Source organism: Curcuma longa, chromosome 4 (genome assembly GCF_044706935.1).
Source record: "Curcuma longa cultivar G26 ecotype Majalengka, Jawa Barat chromosome 4, ITB_CL_G26_1.1, whole genome shotgun sequence".
NCBI lineage: Eukaryota > Viridiplantae > Streptophyta > Magnoliopsida > Zingiberales > Zingiberaceae > Curcuma > Curcuma longa.
The window spans coordinates 16,935,374-16,947,993 of NC_133864.1; the positions used below are offsets into that span (position 1 = coordinate 16,935,374).

Here is a 12,620-nt window from a genome sequence, read left to right on the forward strand (position 1 = left end):
AAAATGAGTATTCTAAAAATTAATTTCTTTATGTGTGCATAAATTACATTTATCTAGTAGGCCAATCAATTAAACACTATCACTAAAATTTATCATCCTACCAGTCTCACATGGTCGGTCCCACGATCATATATGAGGAGATAAATCGAGACATTGCAGTTAGTCACGACGGAGGAGTGTATAACTCGACTTTGTCGAAATTCGAATCCTTGCTCTCTTATGCAAAGATGTTTCATCGTAACCAATTCAATTATGTCTCAGGGGCAACTAAACACAGGGCAACTAAACACTATCACTGATGAGGTAGGAAGATGCCATTTTAATTGTGTTATAAATAAGTGGTATTATTTAATAATTTTAAAATAAAATATTTATTTATATATTAAGTTATGCTATATCACTTTTATTTATTTATAGTATTCAAATCATGTATTATATTTTCGAAATATTTTTTTTTCTATAGGGCAATCAATTTCGTCAATTGATCGATGAATTAAAAAAATTTTAAATCATTCCGAATCAAAATTAATGTATTCCAACAACTTTGTACAGTATCCATTACCGTTCAACTGCTCGTGGGTCATCATGACCTACGAGCCATCGCCAACGGAAGCAATCCCTAATCTGTCTGTCACTGTTCCATTGCGAATTGGATCTGTGTCGCCGGCCATTTGATTCCGGCAGGGCTTAGGGTTGCGAAGAGAAGAAAGGGGCGGCGAAGGCTTCTCCTTGTGCAATTGTCAGCATGTGCATAGCGGCGTGGGTGTGGCAAGCGCATCCTGTCTACCAACTTTTCCTCCTCCTCAACAGAGACGAATTCCATGACAGGCATGTCGATTCCGCCTCCCTTCTCGTTTTCCTTTCCGATTTACTCGTATTGATTGTTTCTCATGCGACACGAATAGTTTTTTTAACTTCTGGTTTTTAGTAGCTTCTGCTACCAGAGAAGAAAGGTTTATGATGTCTTCATCTTCAAAACCTGGATGATTTCGAGAATTGATTGTTTCGATCGGCATACTGTCTGTCTTCATCTTCAAAACCTGGAGTTGAAACGGTTTATGATTAGGAAATTGACGCCGCTTCTTCTATAGGAGAAGCTTGCTGTTAGGCTTTATGAATAGTCTCTGTGAATTTTAGATACTGTTGTCCTCGGGGCAATGGTGCAACGGTAGGTTGTGACGGGCTTTATGCTACGGCGTATAGAATTTTCTCAAATGTGAATTTTAGCTGGTGGTTGATGGAAAATTTCTGTACCCCAGGGATTGAGTCCATCGAACTGGGTCTTTTTTTCATTTTCATACAAGATATGTGATGAAATGCTGCTGTGAAGTCTCTTTTTCTCATGGATGTTGCTAATCGCTTATATTGCTTTCTCGCAACTGCGCATGATGGTAGGCCTACAAAACCAGTGGAGTGGTGGGGGGAAGGCAGCAATCAAAAGATCCTGGGAGGAAGAGATGAACTAGGAGGAGGTACGTGGTTGGGGTGCACAAAGGATGGCCTCCTGGCATTTCTGACAAATTTTAGGGAGCCTGGGCCTAGGTCCGGAACAAGGTCCAGGGGTGAATTGCCAAAAAGGTTCTTGGAGGTACTTGCATTAGGTTGAAACAAGTTGTGAATATTTTGCTGTATGTCTCTCTTTCAGCCAATAGCTACATGCATTAGGTTAAATCATGATCCTTTTCTCCCTTAAGTTGTACTTTTTGAACTCTTCAAGTCCATTTCTTGTGATCACTATTTTTCTGTATGGAATAGTATTAGGACAAACTAGTTACCCTTGTCAATTTCTTCTGTATTTGTAGGAATTTTTCCTTCAAATGGGGATCGCAATCAAAGGATGCTGGGCATCTGGGTTCGCCGCTGCGTGCGCTTCCCGATTTATCCTGGTCCCCCAGTTATTGCGTATGAATTTTTCCTCAAATGGGGACCATTTGTGCTGGGAGGTAAATCGAGAAACTGGCCAATGGAAGTTGGTCAGACCGATCACTCTCAAGGGTATTGCCTGGCTTCGAGGATTCGAACCATTATTTTTTTTTTTTTTGAACTCTTCAAGTCCATTTCTTGTGATCACTATTTTTCTGTATGTCTAGTAAGGATTCTAATACCTTGTCAATTTCATTAAACATATTGATGAAATTGATCTATTTATTTCATTCCATGATTCAATCTAATGAGTACATAGATTATTCCATCCCTTGTCAATTTCATTCCTTGTTTTATTCTTTATCGATTATATTCCATGACTTATATGTAATATTGATTATTGCGTCTGCGGCCTATGTCTGTGAGTGTTTTCTCTTCTTGTTGCAGGGAACAAAATCTGCTTCAGAGGCTGCAGAGGAAATAGTCAAGGAAGCTCATCAATATGATGGATTTAATCTAATATTGGCTGAACTTGGAACACAAACCATGTTTTACATCTCTAACCGTCCGAAAGGAAAACCTATAGTTGTTCAGAAAGTTCCTCCTGGTGTCCATGTACTTTCAAATGCAAATCTGAACTCTCCATGGCCCAAGGTAGATGCAGCTTTATCAATTTGCTATTTCAAAATTGATTATGTGCTAGGCCTTTTTTCCTCTGTTTTACGCAACTATTTCACAATATTTTTGTGAATGCACTTGTTAATTCCCAACTTTTAACACCACATCAGGATCTTGCAGCATTCCCCTCAATCTTTGCCCTGTACACGATGTTTCTCAAACTTGATTCATCATGTTTGCTCAGCTGCATAGTAGAAAAATGTTTACATGTTGGAGGTTGGAACAACTAGGAGATTTTCGGTGTCAAAAATTCTAGTCTTATCATTTGCATCCTGACCAATTGATATCAAGGCCTTTGCTACAAGAATGCTTACTAAAAATATCTAATTCATTTTTTCTTGGCTCAATCTTAATTTAGCTTAGTTCTGAACTCTACTTCCTATAGTGATTGCTTTCTTAACATGAAACCAACATTTCCCGTTCGCAGACAGAAAAATTACGCAGAGAGCTCTACGAAATACTAGCGAGTTACGGAGAGACAGAACTTTGTGAAAAAGAGATGGTCGAAAAGCTGATGGGTGACCAAACGAAAGCTGATCCAAGTATGTTACCTACCACTGGTTGCGATCCCGAATGGGAATTCGCCCTGAGTTCTATCTTTGTGGAAAGCAATGCAAAGCTGGTCAGAAATGAATTTTACTACCTTGTAATCTTCTCGTATGATCGAGGCATCTCACTGTTGGTTCATCATTGCAGAGGCGATATGGAACCCGAAGCATGGCTGCCGTATCAGTCAAAACAAACGATGAAATCATCTTCTACGAGAAGTATCTTGAGAACAACATATGGAGGGACCATTCCTTTCAGTACCATATGCAGAATTCCCCAATAGATCAGAAGTTAGCTAAATAGTTGCCTCTGAACATATCGTTAGAAGAGTCGCTCTATCCCACGAATTGTTGTGAAATAACTGTTTATTTAAATGAAACTGCAATATCTTTAACCATCTTTCTAACTATTATTAGACCTCTTTTGAGTTTTGAGCATGGAGGTGCAGGTGCTGCTGATCAAACTAGTTGAACTTCCAATGCCTGCAATTGGGAATTCAATGCCTTTGGCTTCAAGAAGGTAAATGTTGTTTAGTTATGAGTGTTTTAGTATCATGGAGATTACTTTAGCTTGCTTATAATATCTCTAATTTAAATTTTGAAACAGTTAAATGGAAAAGATTTCATGATTCAGATAGTGACCAACATAAAAGACATTGTACATACTACTTTGGCATCAATTTAATGTTGCAGGTCATTACAGACTATCCAACATAAAGCTAGAGTCCTCAGAAAAACTGGCAGAACCAGAGGCAATTGCTATAGATTCAACTCTTTAGACCTAGATTTAACCTTCATTGTTTCCTCTGGTGTGGATGGGAAAAGTTCCACATACCTCGAACCAATTGTCATCTTGTCCTTCGACATGGCCTTCTTTGCTTCATCTGGCGACGAAAACTCCACAAAGGCCTCACCGGTTGCTTTCCCGTCCAGGCGATAGCCAATGTGCACTTTGTCCTCGCTCAGCTCAAATTCCGCAAAGAAGTCGATGATATCAGACTTGGTCACTGAGTAGGGAAGGCCGCGGAGCTTTAGGACCTCATACTCCGAATTGTCCCTGTCCTTGTCCTCGTATGATTTTCTCGCATGAACAGGCTGTGCGTCTCTGCGATAATCATCGTCTAAGGACCAGCCACCACTGTTAACCTCCGCGGCCACTCCGCGGTAGTACTCTTGTTTGGTGCATGGAAAAACTTCAATGTACCTGTGGCCCATGTTCTGTCGATCCTTACGGAGCGCAAACTCAGCCTGCATGAGTGATGGAAACACGACAAAAGCATCTCCTGTAAAACGCCCATTCTTGTTGACGAGCAGGCAATCCACGATATCTAGATCGATGAAGAATTTGATGATATCAATGTCGTTGCAGTTGAAAGGAAGGCCTCTCAGCCGGACCACCGGGAAGGAGTGAATGCTGCTAAATCCTCTGCTAAAACTGCCACCGAGGGGTTGGTAGGAGTTGCCAATACCTCCCATTGGCATGAATGATCCAGGTTCCATGATCCGCAACCTCTTTGAGCCGCCAACCTCGTATCCATCCGTCGCAAAGCTGCTGTTCACTGCGAAGTAGGGATTTGACTCCATCATTCTTGGCCTCTTTGCCCCATCGTACCCGTCTGAAAACCCCCCGCTCCCCAACATTGCCCTTCACATGATCCAACAACCCAAGGAGACAAAAACCCCCCTCAGCTCAATCCCCCATATTTATCAAAGACCTTACCCGACTTTACGCTAAAATATTACTCTATTATCGATCACCCAAAAAATACTTTCATATGCAATATAAGCACACATAGCAAATAAGCATACAACCAAAATAGGGGGGAAATCAGGAACAGCAAATCCAAGAGAAAGCATTCCATAAATAGAATACATAAGAAAACATGAAATATTGTGATATTCTAAGGATTGATAACATGATCTGGTCATCAAGATGGATACTTCTTGACTTTTTCTATCAATATCTGAAGCAACTGATAATCATGTGGGAATCTCCCAAAAGATTTGAACATAACAATCCAAAACCTAAATGGAACAATCAATAAACATCTAAAGAATACAATGAAGCCAACTGTAGTGATAATTTTATGAATTTTTGGTCAACTATAATAAAATCCTTAGTGAATAATAAAATCCTTATGTGATATTCAAGTAAAAGGATTGTTATGTTTAAAGTGCCAATTTCAAATTACTACTACATGAATATTCATATATAGACTAACTATGCAGCCTCCTCTAGCTAATGTGGAAAAGTAAAGAGACAAACCTAAACAATTCAGAACTCCCTCCATCTCCATCTTAAAAGAAAGTGTATCAAAGCAAGATAAACAAATCACCTCCTCTGCCATTCATGTGTGTTTCATATATTTGTATGTGTTATGAAGCCTAGTCGATATCTGAACATGCCCTCTGTTTAAGTCTGAATTAACCATGACAACCTAACTACTGGAAATTCATCGACTGAAGACGACCAAATCGACAACAAAACAATCCATTATCTTCATGGATTAATAAACTAAAACCATCAAGTGAAAAATTAACAATAGCCTGCAATAAGCAGCTATCAACATCAATAGCTAAACCAGAACTTGAGTCCCTGTAAATACTATGAATGCAGCTCATACTAATTTTTATTATAATTTCATCATCAACCTCTATCATTTCTGGCATCAGATTTATCATATCGACCTTTAGTAGCTATGCTAATTTGTTGATTCATCTAAATTCAAAGAGTGCCTGCCAGTAATTTCTCTAAGTAAATTTATCTATAAGTTGAAGACAAAAACCAGTTAGCCATCACCTTAATCGATTCCTTTACAAACACAAATCATACAACGCGTCAAGATAAAGTAAAGCAGAGGGCATAATCCAAATCCTACGAACATGATTGTAAGTTTGTAACCATTCTAACCCTACCAAAAAAGAAGGGAATCACAGACTATCACTCCAGTACCTCAACTCTCCGCTTGACTTGATGATGGCGCAAAACGCCTCTGAAAGCCAAAAATGATATCCTTTGCTTGGAGAAGGGGAGTTTCAAGAAGGCATACTCAGATGTACATAAAAGCCACAAAATTTGCAGAAAAAGAAACTAACATAGGCATATCGGGCTTAGAATCCATACAAATCCAAATAAAACCCCAAGATTAGATTAAACAAGAGAGCGATCTAAGAAACGAGAGGGGAAAAAATGGAACGAATTGTGACATCTGAAAAAATAAATAAATCAAAATAGGTCTTCCTTGCGTACCCTCTTGAACTGTACATGATTGCTGAAATCTTCCGCGAGGCGATCAATCGACCACAAGGTCACCGCGTAGACGCAGTTGCTCCGCCGGTGGAGGAGGGAGAAACCCTAGTTTCGACTTTATAGAGCCTACTCTTGTTTCTTATGGGCTTTGTTTTGGGCCCAGCCCAAAATGAAATTATATTTGAGGCTCAAAAGACCCCAGTTTATTTTCTGAAACGCCCCCCATAATAATAATAATAATTATTATTATTATTATTATTATTTTAGATATTCAATTTTTTAAATCGAATGGAACTGATGTAGTCTCGAAGAAGTTTCCCACTTCTCATCTAAATAAAATTCAAAAAGCATAAAGTATTTCGACATTCACAGTGAAACTTTTTAAGAATCAATTATGTTTCACATGATTGATCCTACGATTATCTGTGAAAAGGTAAATCAAGAAACTACAATTGACTATGACAGAGGAGAGTATTGTCTCGACTTCATTGAGATTTGAATCTTTGTCATCTTCTGCAAGTCTATTCCGTTCATGTAACCAACTCAACTATATCTTGTGAACAAATTCTATTCATTTTACCGCATACATTATAATTATTTAAATAATAATTTACCGAAGGACATTTATTTTTCAGAGTACCCGAACTCTAATTTGTACTCACTTTATTACCGTCCAATCAATAGTTAAGTTTTTTATTTTAAAAAAGAATGAGACAAAATCCAATAAAATATTTAAAATACAATAATATAAATTCAATATATGTTTCTTAATAGAAGGTATTTAAGATCATTAAATAGTAAAAAAAAATGTTCATAAATTAAAAGTGCTAATTGACCAATTAATAACCATCTATTGTTAACATTTAATCATGTTCCGGTTGAGAAGTACATCTGGATACGTCACCGGACCTTCCTCGTCGTAGAAGTGGAACAGGAGGAGAGTTGGGGGCGACGGGAGCTTCAGGATCGTCGGGACCTTCGTCGAGGTTGGCGTGGAACAAGACGAAGGGTTTGGCACGCCGCTGACTCCTGGACCTGAGAACAGAGAAGGCGTGAGTAGGAAGGTCAGGGGGGTGCCCTGACGCAACCACTCCGACGCTCAAGTCAGGGATGGCGGGAGGAAGAAGATGATTAACAGTAGCTTGAGCGTGAAGAGAAAACAGAAGTTGAAGAAGTTGAGAGAGTTACCTGCTGAAGGGAGTGGTCATTTTAAGGAGAGATGAGCGTGTATACCTTCACGTCATCATTTAAGGATTGTCCCATCATGATTAATGAGATGTCAAGAACAATCGAGTTCCCTGTCCCATCGTCGGTAAAGTGTTATCTTGTCACAGTTAGTGCAGACAGCAGAGAGATAGTAGTAATTAATGAAGGCGTGAGCTTGTCAAAAATCGTGATGGGATGTACCAGGGCACTGTAGGCCGCTTCGTTGGTCCGGCTTGGTAAAGGATACGTGAGGCGAAGACCTTCAGCGTCAAAGCGCTTCAGAGGCTAAATGAAGGAGAGAGGACCGCATGGGTGATTCGGTCAAAGGGTGGCCGAATGGACGATTCGACTGAAGGATGGCCGAATGGGCGATTCAGCTGAAGAATGGCCGAATGGGTAAACGTCTATACTCTAAGTGACCAGATCAATCAAGTTTATAGCTTCAACCGACTGGACCTTTGGGATAGGACCAGACTTGGACTTGAGTCCAGCTGAGGGCCCCTCTGACTATCCCCGTAACAAATCCATTATATAATTGTCCAAATACTTTTTAGACTGAAATATTCGATGACTTAAAAGAACTTAAAATTCATGTTAAATAAGAGCAATTACAATGATATTGTACTCTGAATTTGCATATGCGACACGTACACATACAGGTAAATACGCGGACGAGTGCCCAAGCACATCCCATTAACTTAGTCAGGATTTTTTATATTTTCAACAAAGATGAATTCAATAAATTAAAAATAATAATAATATAAAATATAAAATATAAAGTATATATTAATTTTATATATTTTATAATAATATTTTATACTTTAAAATTTTTACATAATAACTTCATTATCAATTATATCAAACACATCTGATATCAAATAATTATCGTATAAATTAAAATTTTTAAATAATAGTGTAAGTTTTTATTAGTGCGATCAAAAGGATTAACCTATGGAAGAGTGAGTCAATTTATCAAAAATTCATTGATGGGACAGGACAGAGCAGACCAAGCACCATCATGACAAATTAGAAAATCTCTAATCCAATCTAATTTAAAACAGACTACGAGTTATGCGGACCAAGCCACAAACCTACTAAAAATAAAAATATATATATAAGATTAAAATTTTTACATTTAGATTAGGTGAGTTAAACTTATAAGTTCATAAAAAAATAATAGATATATATATAATATTAAAAAATTTAAGTTTGGTTGCGAATTAAATCGATGAACTCATTAAAATGTTTATTTTTATTTTAAATTTAAGAAGAGACCTGCGGACTCACGAGCCAACTTTTACAAGTTGCAGATGAGTCCATCTAGATTTATGTTAAAATAGATAAAATATTAATTTAATCTATTTAAATTATTTAAGTCTAATTCAAATTAAAGATTCTAATCTTCACAATTTAATTTCTAAATTTTAAATTAAGTGGATGAAAATAAATTTAAATTTAAAAATTTAGACTTTAACTTTTAATTTGATTATAATTGAAATAAAAACAGAACCTTCTCGAACCCCGCCGTCTCACGATCAGACTAGCCGCCGCCAGCGCTCGCCCGCTCTCCGCCGCAGCCTCGCCCCGCCATCTCACGATCAGTGCGAGTGCGACTGTTCGCCGACGGAGAGCACAATTATGCGACGTCTGAAAAAGAAAGAAAGAAGAAACCCTCGGAGAGCGACGCCACGTCGATCGCCTTTTCCGGCTGCATGCCACGGCGGCCTACTGGAGTTAGCACCGCAAGCTGCCTCCGCCGTCCCTTCGTCGTCGTCGCCATCCATCTCTTCCCACAGAAACAATACCCCCTCGATCAAAGCTCAATGAGCATTACATTTGCTCGACAACAATATCATACATAAGGTCAGTCCATATCCTTGTGAATCAGTATAAATTAATATTCTTTCTACACGACACGAATAAAACAACGATCCTCCAGTCAGTTCTCGCACCCAGCAGCGGCGGCGGCGGCGGCGGCGGCGGCGGCGCTGCAGGGAGAGAGAGCAAACGTGAGCAGAGGCAAGTTCCGGCGAAAAAACATTCCAGAAACGCCTCTCCCACTGACGCAATTCAGGGTCGAGCAATTCCCCCAAAACTTCTCCCACACGAACGCCTTAAACTTGCTGAAGAACGAGGCTCTTCCAGCTGATCCGTCGTCGCTCGACCTTGCCTCTCCTTCTTCTTCCACCTGACCACTACTCAAATGGAAGCTGACCTTCTTCGCGGGCTCCACGCGGTGGAAGAAAGTGTCGCACCTGCCCACGCTCGACACCAGCAGCCCTCGCTGGAACTCCACGCCAAACATCGTCGGCTTGGCACCGGCGCGATCTTCCTCAGTACCTGTCAAGCTTGTAGATCAACGTAAGCAAATTATAATTAAGAATTAATAAATGATCACAAGTGAGTTCATATATATATAGATAGACGAGATTGCTATACTGCGCGACAATTCCGTGTGTGATCGTGCACGACTTTCTGATCCACTGTCGTTGCCGTCGCCCTTGTTGCGTCGTCTGTCGCCGTCGCTGCCGCCTCGGGCGCGATCGATGCGCTGTTCGTGGCGCTTCGGCCGGTACCGAATTCCGATCGGATAGTGGCTGAAATCCGATGAATTTAATCGGAAACAAGGAATCCGTCCACTGGCCGGCCATCTGCTGGAACCCGACCGATCAAATTTCGTCGGATTCCGGTCCTTATCGGTGGTCTTTGATCACAATTTGGTTGGAAACGGCGCTATCACGGCGCATCGATCACGTCCGAGGCGGCAACCGGCGGTGGCTGGACGGCGCGGCGAGGGCGGCGGCAGCGACGGTGGACCGCAGGTGTCGTGCACGAGTTGCGGATTCCTTATCACGCAGCATAGCATTTCTCTATAGATAGATAGATTAATTATAATACCTTCTTCATCTTCAACATCTCCGAATCCGCAGGTCGGATCCATTGCGGCTTGCAGAGGCATACTTTTCTCATCTTCCACAAATATCTGGCCACATGTCAATCGATATATCGGATTCAGAACTCACTCAATCGCTTCGTAGTTCACCATGAATAAGTTTAATTCTCATACCTCTGTTGAATCGCAGTGCAAGGTTCCCATGAACTCTTCCTCCTCCAACTCCAAACCCCCGACCTCACTTATTTGTCGACATGGCTGAGCACCTTCGTTGCTTTCCAACAGGGACGTGAATTCATCGAGATGAGAATAATTCGATCCGAGCCAAAAGTGATCATCAGTGCTGTAGTTATAAGAGCTGTACTGGACCAGTTCCTGGGAGACTGAGGCGATCGACGACAAGACCTCTTCTAATGCATTGTTGTTGTTGTGGATGTTGCTGCTTCCTTCAAAGTCGAAGTGAGGGAAGTCCTCGACCTCTAGCGGCGGCAAGGAGAGCCTGTGTTGAAGCCTTGATGGAGTAAACGAGAAGCATCCCGGGGAACTCCATGAATCCATTCGACAAGCATCTTGTGCTAGACAATGCTGCTGCATCATCATGCTCGATGAGCAAGCACCACCACTTTGGAAAGGACTAATGCCTAAACCCTCAAAATCATCCTCGTCGCTCTCTCGTCTATCCGCGGAGATTGTTGTTGTTGTTGTTGTTGTTGGATGATGATGATGATCCTTGGTCGACATCCATTGAGAATGAGAAGCACCATAGTGCTCTATGATCTTAGGCCCCGGCTCTGTCTTCTTGAACACGCGGCATAGAGCATATGCATCCTTAGATCACACAAAGTAAGTTTAAAACAAGCATGAAGAACCCTAATTAATGGCATCCATAGATACGTAGGTACCTGTAAACCTGAAGCAGCATTCTCGCATTCCCTCTCGTCGAGGCGATACTCATGCATAACCCAATGGGTGCGTGAGCCATGTGGAGCTCGACCTCCATAGTAGACCAGTGTTTTCTTCATCCCGACGGCCCGGCGCTGCGAATTCACCTTTCGATCTTTTCCGGTGGCCTTCCAGTACCCGGCCTGAGTAGCTCGGTTCGTCCTCGATCCGTTCGGGTACTTGCGATCTCTCGGGCTGAAGAAGTACCACTCCAGGTCCTTGCTTGGTAAAAAAGACTTCTCTGAGACGAATTACAGGAATCAATGGCATGGCAAATTAATCTTCCATCAAACCCTAGATAGGATTGTATTTTCAAGAAGCTTTATGTACTTCCAAAGGATATTCTATCTTGTCATCAAACCCTAGACAACCTTTTGACTAGCTATAGGATTAGTTCTTCATCTATCTTTATCTATTTGTCTTAGGGTTTTACCAATACAAACAAGGTTAATCCAAATACTTAACCTTTAACTTTAGCTACAATATTATTCTAGTTTCAAGGCTACTTTTAGTACCTGATCTTTAATCAACAAAAAAAAAACATAAAACAAGAATCTAATCGAAATCAACATAATTATAATTTTAGGGTTTGCATCGTCCCTAATTAAGGAATCTTCCTAAGGCTATATAGCTCCATCCGGAAGTAATGTAGGAATCAAGTGATGAGGAGGATGAAGTGCAACATAAGAAACACCAGAAGGAAAAGAAAAAGATGATAAAGAAAATTAATTATAATAAGAACATTAATTGAAGTAGTATTTGCTAAGATTGATCAAATACCTGGTAGATCCCATGGTTCGCACTTGTAGAGGTCGACCTCGGGGATGATATCGAGCTCGATCCTGCGGCCATTGATCTTCCTCTTCAAGTAGTAGACGATGAGCTCTTCGTCGGTGGGATGGAACCGGAAACCAGGAGGCAAGCTCATTGGCGCCATCAGTTCAATTTCCCTCCGACCTCGATCGAGATGTATATCAGAATTCACAAACCTGAAAATCATGATAATCATATATACAAGAAATCAGTACTAGACAAGATTAATCTACACTAAAAGAGAAAGAGGGAGAGACCTTGAAGGAGAAAGAAATGAAGGGGGAGGTGGGAAAGCCCTCCCTCCATGGCTTTTATAGGGAGGAAGTTAAAGGAGGAAGCTTCTTTAGTGGCTTTTGGTGTGTGGATTCTTGTCAGCGTTCAAGAGAAGCTCTTCTTGGCTTTTGTGCCTTAATTAGGTTGCTTTTGT

General features: G+C 40.6%; 3 protein-coding genes across 5 annotated transcripts; 1 reads left to right on the plus strand and 2 right to left on the minus strand.

Annotated features, from left to right (window-relative positions):
• Window positions 1–580: 580 nt before the first annotated feature.
• Window positions 581–3,477, plus strand: LOC141828184 (uncharacterized). The gene is made up of 5 exons (XM_074715561.1): window positions 581–828; window positions 1,396–1,588; window positions 2,311–2,517; window positions 2,969–3,163; window positions 3,238–3,477. Exons 1-5 carry the CDS (start codon window positions 746–748, stop codon window positions 3,391–3,393), a joined length of 834 nt encoding a protein of 277 aa, XP_074571662.1. The 5' UTR covers window positions 581–745; the 3' UTR covers window positions 3,394–3,477.
• Window positions 3,478–3,696: 219 nt separating this feature from the next.
• On the minus strand, window positions 3,697–6,421 carry LOC141825937 (uncharacterized). Of its 3 annotated transcripts, none has more exons than XM_074713196.1 (2): window positions 6,340–6,421; window positions 3,697–4,648 (listed from the first exon to the last, which is right to left on the minus strand). In XM_074713196.1, exon 2 carries the CDS (start codon window positions 4,587–4,589, stop codon window positions 3,849–3,851), a length of 741 nt encoding a protein of 246 aa, XP_074569297.1. In that variant the 5' UTR covers window positions 4,590–4,648; window positions 6,340–6,421; the 3' UTR covers window positions 3,697–3,848. The 3 variants fall into 3 exon arrangements, with proteins under 3 accessions (XP_074569297.1, XP_074569295.1, XP_074569296.1); XM_074713194.1 differs by having other exon boundaries at window positions 3,697–4,734; window positions 6,340–6,420; XM_074713195.1 differs by lacking the exon at window positions 6,340–6,421 and adding an exon at window positions 6,043–6,330 and having other exon boundaries at window positions 3,697–4,734.
• A 3,063-nt stretch (window positions 6,422–9,484) lies between these two features.
• LOC141827183 (NAC domain-containing protein 54-like) lies at window positions 9,485–12,317 on the minus strand. Its single transcript, XM_074714427.1, has 5 exons — window positions 12,161–12,317; window positions 11,341–11,621; window positions 10,613–11,266; window positions 10,444–10,528; window positions 9,485–9,885 (listed from the first exon to the last, which is right to left on the minus strand). The coding sequence occupies exons 1-5, from the start codon at window positions 12,315–12,317 to the stop codon at window positions 9,485–9,487; spliced, it is 1,578 nt and encodes a 525-aa protein (XP_074570528.1).
• Window positions 12,318–12,620: the final 303 nt, after the last annotated feature.